Raw genomic sequence first — 14984 nt, 5'->3', positions numbered from 1 at the left:
GATTTTTTTCCTAAACCATTTTTTTATGACTATATGAATAATCACATGACATGCTATTATTCATATGTTTTTCATACCGTGATCTTCAGCTAAATCAAAGTCACCAATATCTTTATCATCAGTTTCTTTATGCCTAATTTTGATATTCCCATAAACAGTAAACATTCTACAACTTTTGGATAATACTTGATTGGTCAGCCAGAGGTATCAAATTTCAATAAATACCTTTGATTCAAGCAGCATTACTGCAAACAAAAATCATATTCAGAAGCACTTATTTGGCCATTAGCAGGCCATGGGGGATTATCTCTCAGGGATTTGATTTTTGAGGTGTGTTGTGGATTTGACAGGGGTCTTGTCATGCCAAAGACTTTGTTTCTATTCTCCAAATGGGTAAAATGTGTGCAGCCGATTATGGAATATACCTTGCTGTAAAATGGCTGGGATATTGCTAAAAACCCATCTCTCTCACTTCACTACTGTTGATTTAACACCTCTCAAATAATTTTCCAATTGAATGCTTTAACTCAAGGTTTAAAATACCTTATTTAGAAAGCATACCTTGGAAATACGAGGTTCATAAATTTTGAAAATTACATTTCTTGGTATAAACATAGACTTTGCTACAAATAACATTTGGATGTGTGTGAGGGTGCTGAGAGTTGTGAACACTTTATAAATCATGAACCCCACCCAGATGCATAGTTTTAACACCTACAAATGATTTGTTGAATAGTGGCAAGTCATAAAATATCTTCTTAATACTACAACAAGATTTCTATCGTGGAAACATTACCACTGTTTCAGGGACCATTAATATCCCCATCTACAAGACTGTTTAGTACTCACACGGTGCGTACAATATATCTCACGATAAATCAGATCTGGTATCAGTTGTATTTCATCCCATTTTGAATATTTTTGCAAACATGTTAAGGCTAACCATTTGGTGAGCCCATGTGCTTCTCTACCTGTGATTTCCCTCCGCCACCCCACTGTCTGCCTCGCCCCCTAACTGTACTCAGCTGGAGGAGATAATGGCTGCCAGACTCTTCCCGCCAGGTTCCTTGGAGCCCAACAGGTGGTAGTGGTTTTCGGCACCTCTCCTGATGCCTTGTGGGAATGCCCCACACGCCAGTAATATTCTCTGGTTTTACCAGACGAGTTGACAACCTCGAAGAGAGCAGGCATATATAGTTGAGGTCCGTACCAGCATTGTGAATATTGGCGCCTCTGCTGGTGTGATAAGATCGTGTGATAAGCGCATGTACGCTACAGGATCTTTCAGCGGAAAAATCTTGTGTTGTCTTGGAAGACTTTCTGAATCTTAAAGAAAGTTTTACTCTTTGAGTAAAGTTTGGCAGTTTTCTGCTTTGTGTTTGCTGGTCTTGGAGTTTACCAATCTTGGACTTTTTGAAGATCGGCATCTTGGGACTTTGGTACTGTGTTTTATAAGACTTTTGGAAGCTTTGGTTTTGTTTGTGGATTTTACCATTTTTGCAATTACTGCTACTGGATACATGAGGACGTGAGGATGTTGCAGTTTGATACGCCGCCAGCCCTTGTGTGTCCCAACTGGCTCATCTCAGGGAAAGGTAGGAAAGAATTAATCAGTTTTATCTGAACTGGAAACAAATAAAGTTGAAATCTACTTGAACAATTTTTTCTTTCTTTCATTATAAGTCCAAAGATTTATCTGTCAAAAATTAATTTTCTATAAGATTATTTTTTAATCAATCAATAAAATAATTCAAATTTGTTAGATTATTTTTTTTTTTCATTGACAAGACAAATGGGATAATTTTTATTTTTTTAAAGGAAGTGAAATAACAATTTATGATATTTGTTTAAGTGTGTTGGCTATTTGCTTCTTTCAGTGCAGTTTGTGTCATATATTTTGGTTTTGTGTTTTTAATCTTCAGTTTTTTAATATACTCTGAAAATCAATCAATCACTATATTTCAAATTTTCTCAAATTTGAATACATTTTGATGTTAGGTTTATGAAATTGATCATTTTGTCATGTATACAGCATAATGGTGCTGTAGTCAATGGGTGGAGATACTCTTTTATTGATATACAACAGCATGTTAAAACCTGCCGCAGCGATTATTCCCTTAGTTTACATGCTGGTGTCAGTCACATCCCCATCTTTCTCTCTCTTTATGATGTGTGCAAACCAACAACATGTCACACACCTTGACACATTTTCACACTGGTCTTCAGGGAAAAATGCAAATTTTCCCCAAATCAGACTCTACTGCAACCTGCTTCCTAAACCCATGCCATAAAAACAAACAAAAAATGTACAATTTGTGTGGAGATCGGCGTGTGCGGAGGCAATCTCGTTGGCCACATCTGCGATGGAGATTTCCTCCCATGTAACACATTGCCTTGGTACAAGACCCCACCTGCACTGCCACTAAGTATGAGCAAGCCAGGCTGGCCGTCAGCCTTTTGTTAAAGGGCCCGCTTCATTGCTGGATAGAGTCACCATGCTACTGCAGTCTTGGCAACTGCGTCCTATTGTAACTCGCCTCTGATCAGAGAAATCACCCAATTAACTTGAAAAGATACTGGTAGTGATAAATGCTGTCTGTAATTCAGCCAAATCGGGGGTGTCGACAAGAAGTGTGTTGCCGATGCTGTGTTTTCGCCGATGCTGGTATGACGGGATGCTTACGAGGATGAGGGAGACACCAAAGTGAGGCTGTGTCAGTCAATCAGCTGTTGTTGGGCTGTGTCAGAGCCAGCACTTACATTGTGCTATAGCTATCGGTCGCATGTCCGTCTGTGTGTCTGTGTCACGCTTCATCGCTCCCATCCTCCACACCTGACCACCACTGTTTTGTGAGGAGTCCCAGCTGATGCCAGTGAGAGCCTACTTGCCAGGTTGGTACAGGCAATCTGTGATTGTTCCAGTGAGGCCTGGTAGCAAGGCTGGAATGAGGAAGTGATTGGCTGCCTCTGGGTCATTCAGTCACTGTTCGCCTCGGCAGTCACATCTTTATTGCCGAGCAGTCCCATCTTTATCACCTAGTTGAAGCACCAGTATTTCTCAGTAACCCGGCTACAGCAGGATTGTCATCCTGCCTTCATATTCCATTGAATTCGGATCATCCTCATAGTGTTGGTAACATTTGTACAGTAGCAGACGCACAATAGCAGACGCAAATAGCAGACGCACACAAGCAGATGTATTGTACTGCTGCTGGCTGCTTGGCTCTACCACGACACAATTGCTGGATATTTATTATACAAACAGATTAGTGAAATCAGCTATCTATTCCGGAGACAGTCGCCAGAGGATGCTATTCAGTCTGTTCCATTAATGAAAAGATTCGCTGGTGGAAGTGATGATTCTATGATTGAAATGTTGTGTGTCTGACGCAAAGCATCTGTCTCAGGCTGGACTGTGTGCATCAGTGTTGGGACTCTCTACCGAAATACTGGGATAGCCGTACAGGCTCCTTGACTACTTGAATGATTATTTTTGGGATGCGAAAAGGTGAGACTTGGTCCTTTCATTGCAATGTGTGGAAATAATAAGGTGGAATGATTCTAAAACATCTGTGTAATACATTAAATTATTACCCGTTTTTACATTTAGTCGAAATAGTTTGTTGACAAAACTGAAAACGGCTTATACTGAGGTTAAGGAACACAACTTGCAGAACAGAATAATGGTTTAGTAAGCCAGTTGTCAGATTCATTTAGCAGGAACATAATGAGAACCAGCTTCCTCAGACCTGTTACATGTAATTAACATGCAGGCGTGTTTTATGTTCAAAAATCATGTTTTACAAGCTGAATATTTCCCTCCTAAACAATAGCATGTGGTTTCTGGCATCAATTTGCACAGTGTCAGAGGGATCTAGTTCTCCCAGAAACAAATAACAAATATACATACCAGTGTCAGAAAATATTAGTGGGATAATGTGTGAGTTGGTTTCACTGCCAAACCTAGCAGTGCCTCCTGCCTGTGTGTGTACTATCTCTGCTAACTATCCACTACCACATGCAGGTAGTGGGTGTGTTCAGCTATCTCCCTGCTGTGGGTGGGGGTGTTGTTGATACAGCTTTTTGGATCTCAAGTCCTGGCAGTGTGGTCAGCCTTATGCGAGGGGAAGGTCTTTTATGGGAGCTTCAATACATTTTGTCATTTGACGATAATGTTCACAGAAGTGTTTGTGTTCAGTGAACTATTTAGCGTAATAGTGTGCTTTGTATTTGTATTGAGCAATTTGGATATTATTCTCTCAAGATATATAAGGGTCTTGTTATAAATCTTGCATCAAATTCACCGGTCTTCATTTGTTGATGGTACTTTTGTAACAAACGTTTTGGTGATTTGAAGTCATAATTTAAAACGAAGTAGAGTTAGTTTTGTTTTATAGATAACCGCGATGTAGATGGATGTCAGAATCATGTCAATCTGTAAAGTAATTATTTTATTTAAGGATACAGCTGTAAAAAAAAGGAAGCCGATATGTAGTCCTCCACACATAACACTTAGGAAATATCACAAATATACTTTTTTTTAAACTGTTTCTCCCGAATAGGGTTTAAAGTTGTTTTAAGGCTGATGTTGTATAATTTGAACTGACGTCTTACGGAAGACCCATTAGGATAAGAGAAATATGAAAAATGGTAATATTTACAATTCATCTCAGCACCAAGTATGGGTTTAAAATAACATCCTTCCAATCATTGACACTATGGCCAGGCCATTAGAGCTTGTGTTCAAATGTGTTCTGTGACAAGCAAATCTGTTCAAATTAATGCCCCCATGCAAGGATTATGTCTGCTACATCAAAGCAACATTTGGGCTAATTATTGTGTCCAGAAGGTTATACTGAAAAAGGTTAAGTCTGTGGGATAGGGGTATATAATAGCAGGAACATGGCCCTTATACAAGACAGCCGTGCCCTGGGGCTGAGCTGGCTCTGCCGTAATTGATGTGATAATTAACAAGGAAGGAGGTGTATCGCTTATAGCAATCTGCTGCATGTTTGTTTTATGTCACAATGCAAGACTTGCACCTTAATCTCACTCTTGTTATGGCTATAGCTCAACACTAACCTATAGGTTTTAGCACTGAGTTGCGAAAAGGATTTCAGACATCATTGTAAATGCTGAATTTATTCCTGTAGTAGTTTTTTTTAACTGAATTTTTTTGTATTATATGTCTAAATCAACACTTTATTTGTGTTGGATATCTATATTTTGTGAGATAAGGTTTTGGATGTGAAGGTTTGTTTGGGAGGTGAAACCTGTCAAATGTAACATGCTTACTTGCTGAAATACTCCACAGCAGGAATGCAGCTGACATTTGTTATGAAAGTTCAAATATTGATTATTGTAGTTGACAATTTGGCCATTAACATGACTTTTATCACAGAGCTCAATTGATATTCAGGGGGTGCAACAAGGCGTAACATAGCTTATTGTGTTCATTCAAGCACAATTACAATTGGTCCCACTTGTTTTACAAAGGGAAGTGTTTTAGGGCACTTAACCTTATAATGAGGTAGGAGCTTTATAACGAGGCTGGCTGGTGGGAGCCTGGGGACCAGCTGGCAATGGGCAGTGGTGGTCATCTGGTGGCTTAACAACAGACCCGTAACACATGTTCAGCTGTTAGTGCTGCTACATCATAACAAAGACAGCCAGCCACTGGTAGGCATTTCAGAGACAGCTCGCCATGGGAGTGGATGAACAGACTCAGAGTAGGAACACTTTCATGTACATTTCACCAATTCTGATGTCAATTTCAAAATTGTATCTAATATCTGGATATTTGACATTTATCATTTAGCTTATGATTATATTTTATTATTTTTTTGAATGATTTTGATGTACTGTCAGGGTAGTGGATTCATTTTATTGACTTGTGATTTAATAATTATTTTTAATTTTTTGCTTGTCAATTTAAGGCTTTACATTAGTCATTTGGCTCATGGAGTTTTTGATATTTGATGTTCATATCAGGGTTCACTGTGTTCATATTTCTGTGATGTTGGATTCAAACTATTGTTGGTTTTTTTTATGAGTTTCAAGCAATCAACATTTGCATTTGAGTTTTTACATCAATTTTAAAATTGGGTTCTTTCATCGTGGCGTGCATCAGTTTCGGAACTCTTGTGTTTTTCACACTGGTTGTCAGTGTTAGACCTGCCAATCATTCATCATTTGAATGGATTTTTTAAAGAATTCAGTGTCCTTTTATGTCAGGTTTAGAACATAGCACTGCCATCATTTCTTCATGTCAAAGTTGGATTTTAGACAATTCATCTTTTTTAGGTTTTTACTTTAACTTTTTAATTACATTCTCATCCTGTTCGGTGTGTATGGTATACTCCGTGGGGATTATGTGGTCTATTGTGAAAACTGTCTAATATCGTCTTCAACTGTCAGTTTGTACTTTCATCAAACCATTCTTAATTTCATTTTGTTTCATTGCTATTGGTTTCAATTTTGAAAAGAATTATATTGGAACATTTTCCATTTTCCCACGGCAGTGAAGACTAATTAATATTTTATACACGTAATAGATGACCTTTTGTCATGAATGTTTTTTTAATAAGTGACATTACCAGGAGATATGTGGCTTAGGTTTCTGTCTACGCTTTCACAGCATCAATATTTTAGTGTTGCAACAGAATCGTGTCATAACCACTGGTATTACAGGGTTCCATCAGTGACACAATCCTGGTTGACTCATTGCTTCACCTGGCCGTTTCATGTACATTTCATGTCCGTTTCATGTCCATTTCATGTTTGTTTCAAGTCAAAGTCACAATGACTTTGCATCTTTCCAACGTGTTGCACCACTGTAGAATAAACAGAGTCTTCATCCGATTGTGGAAAAGAGCGTCATCCACAGCATCTAAAGATGCTCAGGACAATTTGAAAAATGCACAAACTGTTATTCTTTTCAGATGCTGATGTCCATTTGATTTTAGTGATGATAAAGTGTTTTTTTCAAATTTATTCATTTAGTTTTTTGTTTCAGATTATAGAGATAGTATCATGCCTGACTCTCCGGAATCAAAAGGTGTGACGCAAACAACAAGTTCACCTGCTGTCAGCACGATGGCATCTATTCCGCCAATTACAAGGCCAATATCTAGTGGTAGCACCGCGTCAGGTATGTTGATAACATGTTCATATCACCCAACTGACAATGTTGTGCTGTATCATAAATTGTTAATTACATGTTCATATCACCCAGCTGGCGTTGTCCTGCTGTGCCACACAGACGTTGTATATAAAATGTTCATTTCACCCAACTGGATATATCATCTTGTATCCTACATTGTTTATTTCATGTTCATGACACATAGTTGGCAACTGCACCAATTTATATTTTAATTATCTTGTTGTAGAGTTTTAAAAGTCATACAGCTGTTTAGACATTCTTGCAGAACTTAATTGTCAACCCGTATTGTTTAAAGGCAAATATCAATAAATTGTTCATGCCCTATGGTTGTCGCTATCATGTTCGTTGCACAGTTGTATATGACATGTAAATGTCACAGCTGTCAACAGTTCCATACGTCAATAGCCTGTCTATATGGCATGGCAGGCAGTATTGAGCCCCAGTTTCCCAAACTACCTCAGTTATGTACAACGCACAGACTGACAAAATTATTGGACAGTTTTGTCATAGTTTTATTCTTTATTTGATCATGTCAATAACACGTCAATATCACATATCATCACAGTATCACTAACAACAGTAGTGTGTAACATTTTTGTAACACACACACAAATGTCAATACATCATGTGGTCAGTTGTTGTCCAAGCAATGTGTGGTCAATAGTTTGTACGACAAGGTCGTATCACATGTGGTGGTGGATGTTTACAGATAGCAGATTCTTAGCTCAGCCGAGGAAATTAGTTTGCTCACCTTCACAATTCAGATTAGAATAAAACCTGCTGCTGAGTAAATAACATGATATGCCTTGGGATGAAAGGAAAGTGTTAGGGCATAGGGGTAGATGAGCACTTATAAAAAAAACAAGGGTCGATTCCCAACGTGGAAAATGTGGGAAGCTCACTCATGGGTCTCTGTTCGTGGCTCAGATAAACTACACTGACTCCGCCACTTGTGACGACTTGAAGTGCATCAATAGATCCCATCTTTCCTGAAGTAAACATGTTATGAATATTTCATTATGAGAAGAATTATCTCTTTTGCAAAATATTTAATGATTTAAGTAATAAAAGTTGAGCACACAACAACATTTAATCTTTAACAGTTAAGAACTAATTTCAAAAAAATGTTTACAGAGGCATTGATGTATGGATGAATATTTTAGAAGCTATAACTATGTGACATACAGTCAATGTGTAAAATTTTGTCATTTTACAATTATTTTTCTGTCAGTTTGACTGAAAGATATTGGAAGTTCTTAAGGCCGCTTAGAAGCCAAAAAATGAAAAAAAACCATATACCTTGACTTTCAGTTTTCTTTTAATCCTATCATTTTCAGTCACTGGGGTGATGAAATAGAGCATAAAAATGTTGGGAATTCCTTGACATTATATAATAAATGGAAACACATTTGTAAAATTTTACACGTTTACTGATTTTACACATTGACTGGAACATATATAAATGCATAGTGATATAACTGGAATACTGTTTAAAGCAGTGTTAAATCCAACTCACTGACTCACTTATATAAATGGACTACTTAATGTAAGATGTGGAGTATGTTGTTATCCCAAGTTTATAAAAAACACATTCATTGCATATAAATGGAAACAAATTTCTTCGAAATGGACAGATTTGTTGCAGTTTATATGTGATGTATTTTGACAGACATGAGATTGTATTTTACAGGTCTGAATGGTTCTCATTCACCCCTCAGTAGCATCAATGGCCGCACACCATCACCGCCGTCGATGACCAATTCCTCCATGTGCCAGCAGCTCCCCCCTGCATGCGGCGCCAGACAACTCAGCAAGTTGAAGCGCTTCCTCACAACGCTGCAGCAGTTTGGTTCCGACATCTCTCCGGAGATCGGCGAGAGAGTGCGCATGTTGGTCCTTGGCCTTGTGGTACGTTGGTTGCAAACTGAAATATCTTCATTCATAAAGTTTACTTGAACTGCGGCCTTGTCTCTGTTTCTAGCCTGCTGACAAATACTGTCTTTGGGATTTTGGCCAGATTTTGTCTACCTCGATCTGCAAGTTATGCTAGTATTAACATGATCATAAAGCTATGTTAATGTATGGGAGTGCTGTCATGCTGCAGGGATTGCTTTGTGGAGTCAGGCCATGAATTGCACTAAAGATGTAAATCTGATTTTGACAGACAGAAAAAATGTGTTTGATGTTTACTATTATCAGTTTGACAGTTATGTTTGTTTTCCAAATTTAATTTTAATTATGAAATGTAAAATGAGCCTTACATTTGTATGAATGTTTGTGCATTTGTTTTGGGGATATTCATTTGTACTAATTCTTTTTCAGAACTCCCATCTTTCCATTGAAGAATTCCATGCGAAACTGCAGGAAGCAACGAACTTCCCCCTCCGACCATTCGTTATTCCATTTCTCAAGGTAAGGAAGGAATTGAAGTTCTAGTCTTTAATACACAGAGCAGTACATGTAAATTGCTGCAGAGTAAATCATGAAGTCCCATCTGTCACATGTAAAACTGTGATAAAACTTTAGACCTGTTAGTATTGTGTTTCCAACAGTGTTACAAGAGAGTTATCTTTCCTTGCAGGCTAACTTGCCTCTCCTCCAGAGGGAGCTGCTCCACTGTGCACGGATGGCAAAGACCACACCTCAACAATATCTCGCTCAGAATGAACACATCGTGTTTGATCCAGCTCACTCCCCGTTAGAATCCACAGACTCCATCGCCTCGGACATGAATGAAAATGGCAAACGCAGATCACCAGACAGGTAAATAATTCTCCTGCAACAGATAAGGGAATTTTCCTGTGTGTCTGTATACTGACTCAGAACCGACCAGTCTTTATCCCATTGATCCCGAGAGCCAGACAGAGAAACAAGTACCATCTTTTAACATTGTTTTGGTATGATGAGGATGGGGATCGAACACTGACCTCCTCTCCGTGGATCTTATGAAGTGGCTAAGTCCACAATGGAAAGATTCCTCTCGTTGCTATGGGTGACCACTTTAGAAAGATTTCCTCTTCTTCCTTGCTAAGGGTGTTCATAGTTCTGCTTGAACCAATGGAAAGATCACCATGCTGTCCACCATCAAATGAAGAAAATAAGTCTTAATACTTAATTTTCTAGAAGTAATTCTAGATCCTAATCCAAAGCCGGAAGCAATTTAAGAATATTTTTTACTTGAAATCTTTTTCCTACAGACCCAAAGAAAATGGCGTGGATTCTTCTCACATGGATTCCATGCACCCAGCCAAGAGACACCACCCGATGAGTCCCATGGGGAGCAGTCGGATCAGCCCCAACGGATCCCTCAACCTCAACACAGGGGGACCAATCAGGCTCGAGGACATCAGCATATCACGGGAAATTCGGGAACGAGAACGCATCGAGAGGGAACGGATGGACAGAGAACGCATGGAGCGGGAGAGGGACCGAGACAGGCATTACACAGGTTATTGTAAGTAAACATAATCAATAATTTTTGGTGATGTTAAATGTTTTTAATGAAAATACTGATAACGATGAATAAATTTTCCTTTTAAGAAAATATGTACGAGGGTGATCTGTTAAATATAGTTACTATTTTGTCCAAAAGTTTTTAATTATAATTTGATATTTTTCAGCTGGTTACCAAAGAAATGAGCCGTTTGACCCATTGGAACGACTTGATGATGACTGGAGACATGTTGAAACTGTAAGTGGAAATGTTTGCATCTTGAAAATAAAATATTTAATTAATGGAAGTATTGTAAAAGATCAGTTTAACAGTATTTAATGGAGGTAATATTATATAGAGATCACTTGCTGATGACAGTGTTTGGTGTGTTGCAGATGCTCAACTGTATCATTGGGATGGTGGATAAGACGAAGCGGGCGCTATCAGTGCTGCAGGAGCGCAGTTTGCGTGACCGCGAGGAACTGTCTGTGTGGATGCGACGCCATGCAGAGGGCATGGACCAGGATGTGAAGAAACGTACAAGTGACATGATGGCATACACGATGAGACAGACGGAGGACCGGGTCTCCGAGGTCAGGCGTAGGGCAGGTACGTCACACACCTTATATTTAGAAATATATATAAAACCATCTAGCTCTGGCAATGTTGCAGTACGAAGATTTGGTGGAGAGTATAACCTTTTGCAAATTGTTATATAAAATAAAATCTTGTTAATATCATGTTGAAATATGAGGGAACATTTATGAATGTCGACTAATTAAAACTTTGGTTTATCCATTTCTGTTGGCCTTTATCTTTTCTGAATCAGCTATAGTCATGAAATAAGAACATTTAATTTTCATAAGAATTCTTTCAACACAGTTTGGTTTTATAAAGGAATTCCTTTCAATATAAAAAAACCCAAACAACAATTTGAATTAGTTATTTCCTAGATGGTTTTTATGTTCTGTAAAAAATATTTAGAGTTGTCTCCCCCTGACTTATTTGGTTCCATTCCCATGATTCCTTCAGAAGAGGCAGTGAATGAGGTGAAGAGACAAGCGATGCTTGAACTGCAGAAAGCTGTGACAACAGCCGAACAAAAGGCCTCTGAGATGGTTACGATAGAACGAAACAAGATGGATCGTCAGTTGACAGATGTGAAAAAACAGACCCAAGAGGAAGTTGTAGCCAGCATCAACCACCAAGAGGAGAGCAGCGAGGTTAGTAGGAGAATGTCTCCTCTTACTTTTACAAATAGAATATTCCGCACGGCAACTGAGTTAAAATATTTTGTTATCTTCGTTCACCTTTAGAAACATCCCAACCCTTGATAAGCGAAATTTGTTGATATGGATTTTTAATGTCAAAGTTAATCTTTTTGAAAATCCTCCCCTCACAGGGAACTTTGTGAATGAATTATATATGTTTCTGAAATGTTTATGGTGTTTTTTTGTGTGTTACAGAGTTGCTGGAACTGTGGTCGCAAGGCCAGCGAAACATGCAGCGGCTGCAACATCGCACGCTACTGCGGGTCATTCTGTCAGCACAAGGACTGGGAGAGTCATCATCATGTTTGTGGGAAAGCCCAGGTAGCTAGCATTGCTGAAGCCCGAGATCAGAGGAAGGCGACTAATCGAGAGAGGGGTGACGGCCCACCTGGCAAGATCCCTGACATGGAGTCCACACCCACACCCACACCTAAGAGCCCTCAACAGCCCGAACCCAGCCCAACTGCATCCGTGACGTCGGTCGCATCGGCAGCCTCTACAGCTAACTCTCTGTCAGGGTCAAGATCAAGCACGCCGGCAGAAAATCGCTCATCGGACGCGACCCGATAGATTGCTCACTATTGTTGGTTGGACTAAGATATTGTGTATTATCTGTCGTGTGACGACCGCCTTCAGTATCACATTGTTGTTCCTGTGCGTGTTGGCGATGTTGATATCGGCGTCGGTTTCATGCCAGCGTTCTCAGTGTACTGGAGACTGACGTACGTACTATGAGCTATGTATTATCGGACAGTATGACTGTGAATGCTATGTGTGTACTGTTCACGCTTCACGTGACCTGTCTGTGCACGAAGAAGGGACTTCACAACTCACCTGACAGCAATCATGAGAAATCCCCATTCTTTAAACTGTGGCCGAGGATACACTGACACTACTTCCTAGACTTCAGGGTAACATATTGATCTCAAAGTGAAACGAGATGTGCGGTATCGTGCTATATCTGTCTCATGGTGAAGTGTACGAGATGGATCGGAGGGCTGTTCTCAAGTGTCTCTAGTCAGAATGGGAGAGGGAAAGGATTGTGCTGCCAATGTTTATTCGAATGTACATTTTCATGATTATGTTGATTACCATGATAAGTAATCAGTAATCACAAGTAATGACACATAATCAGTATATCATTCCCTAATAGAAAGGAAATGTGGAGATTGACTCGGAGACATTACAGATACTGTGAGGTTGAGGCACATCCCATAATTCCCTGGCCCACCACAGCCTCCTCCTGAGATTATTGTCATGGCAACAGAATCTCATTTCCTCTAGTCCCTGTCTCTGATAACCGTCATACCCAGACGTGTATATCTCCCAATGTGCAATCATTCAATCCCATGAGATTTAAGGCTTTAATTTTCCTAACCCACAGGTGATATTGTTTTATTTTTTTTGTGCATTTGTTAAATGGTATTTTGGGAAAAAAGACTGACCTTATCTTTTCCTGGGTTTTTTTTCTACCCAGGAACTAACCACAGGTGATGCAGTAAGAACATGCTACCACATCAGGTGGTCTGACGATTTAAACATTTCCTGGGGGATTCTCAGGATGCGAAGCTCACCTGTGTATGTTCATGTACATTGCTTCCCAACCTCAAAGATGTGTAAAATATGACATAGTAATATATATGTATATTTGGCATTGCTGTCATGTAATTATGAATATTCTGTTACGTATGTATGGTGGACGAGTGTCTGAGCATGTCAGTTGTCTCCCTTTTGTCATTCTCGGACACCAACATGTTGTTACCATGGAGACAAGTCACTTTAGAATGTATGTTGCCATGGCAACTTAATACACATTGAAATTCCGATGTAATTCCAGGTTTATTTTTGTGCCAAAGTTAGTGTAGATATTCAATTCTGATTAAAATAACATTTTACTTTAGGTGTTTGGGGGGAGAAATATTGCACAATTTTCACAATCATTTCAAGTCAAACTTGAAAATTTGTGTTAAAAAGATAGCAAAGTTACTGGTATAAAATACCTTTATCAATTATGTCCTAACTAAATGATAATTGAAATATTAAACAGTTTTGTTTAACTCTTTGCTTAAAGTATCCTCACGCACTAAATTGATTACCGGTAAACCTTCACATTCGTTGATTTAAAGTCCTGTATTTGGTCTGGTTCGAAGTATCTGTAAATTACAATGTTACCATTCAACCACATTCACAAATAACTGCTGCAAAAAAATATCGGATCACATGGAATTTTTCACTCATTCAGAAAATCGACTATTTTTATAGAGTTTAAGTTCAACTTTTACGTAACTTGAATTTGCGAGTCCAGAGTGTTGGTAGAATGGTAACAGATTGACTGTAGTGCTCTGTTGTTCTCCACGCGGTGTCCGTCTGTCTGTGATGTGGTGTAGCAGTGACGGACGCCGTTGCTGTCCCTGTCCCCAGGTGTCTGGATGTTGGTGGCATATATTGTACTCTACATGGAACTCATAATAAATACTCAATATGAAAACAACATACTGCTTATGTGCTTTGTTCAACTCAATGCTAAAGGCATTCTTGTATCAGGTGTGAGTGAAACCATTTTGGGACAGGACCCTGGTCTACATGCAAATGTAGCCCAAAGATGACTGTAACAGCTAGGAACTGTAACAGACTGGGCAAGATGGCAGCCCTAGCAAGTTTGGACTCCATGAAACTCACGTTCTCCTCTGCCAAACCATAATGTATGATGCAGACACAATGTCTCAATTTCATTGATTGATTGGTTGGTTTGTTGGTTTGTTGGTTGGTTGATTGATTGAAACAACAAACACTGGTGAAACCTACAAGCTAGTCAGTGTCAAGCATGTCAGCTAGCTGTTGGAGGAATGTCTAAGGTGCGTCAGGTCAGGTAGATGTTGACCAAATTTGGGATTCTGACATGCACACAGGATACAACTCTGCACAGTGACAGGGGCTCCTACCACCTTGGGTATTGTGCTGATTAACCAAGGATGAACATGGGATTTAAACCAACAATATGTAGATCCTGGCATCACCAAGGGACAAAACTCTGTACTGCCAAATGTTCATAAATTGTTTGAAAGGGAAAAAAGAAATAAAACTGACATGCATTACTGAACTATATTTTAGACTGTGG

The 14984-nt window shown here is 39.1% G+C and overlaps 1 protein-coding gene across 6 annotated transcripts in view; it reads left to right on the top strand.

Annotated features, from left to right (window-relative positions):
• Positions 1-14357, top strand: part of LOC124138912 (protein CBFA2T1-like) — a 135694-nt gene extending 121337 nt beyond the window's left edge. For 2 of the 6 annotated variants that reach the window (XM_046505811.2, XM_048398890.1), the window contains 9 exons: positions 7016-7150; positions 8832-9070; positions 9485-9574; positions 9744-9925; positions 10360-10616; positions 10783-10853; positions 10991-11204; positions 11628-11818; positions 12062-14357. In XM_046505811.2, the coding sequence (XP_046361767.1) occupies positions 7016-7150; positions 8832-9070; positions 9485-9574; positions 9744-9925; positions 10360-10616; positions 10783-10853; positions 10991-11204; positions 11628-11818; positions 12062-12436 (1754 nt within the window). In that variant the 3' untranslated portion in view covers positions 12437-14357. Of the gene's footprint in view, positions 1-1086; positions 1596-2472; positions 3509-5220; positions 5730-7015; positions 7151-8831; positions 9071-9484; positions 9575-9743; positions 9926-10359; positions 10617-10782; positions 10854-10990; positions 11205-11627; positions 11819-12061 lie in introns of those variants that run through there. The other 4 variants (XM_046505814.2, XM_046505815.2, XM_048398889.1 and 1 more) reach the window with 4 other exon arrangements.
• Positions 14358-14984: the final 627 nt, after the last annotated feature.

The sequence above is a fragment of the Haliotis rufescens genome, unplaced genomic scaffold (assembly GCF_023055435.1).
Source record: "Haliotis rufescens isolate VD_foot unplaced genomic scaffold, xgHalRufe1.0.p SCAF_19, whole genome shotgun sequence".
Lineage (NCBI taxonomy): Eukaryota > Metazoa > Mollusca > Gastropoda > Lepetellida > Haliotidae > Haliotis > Haliotis rufescens.
The sequence above is the reverse complement of the archived record's forward strand: the minus strand, read 5'-3'. Positions and strand labels throughout refer to the sequence as shown.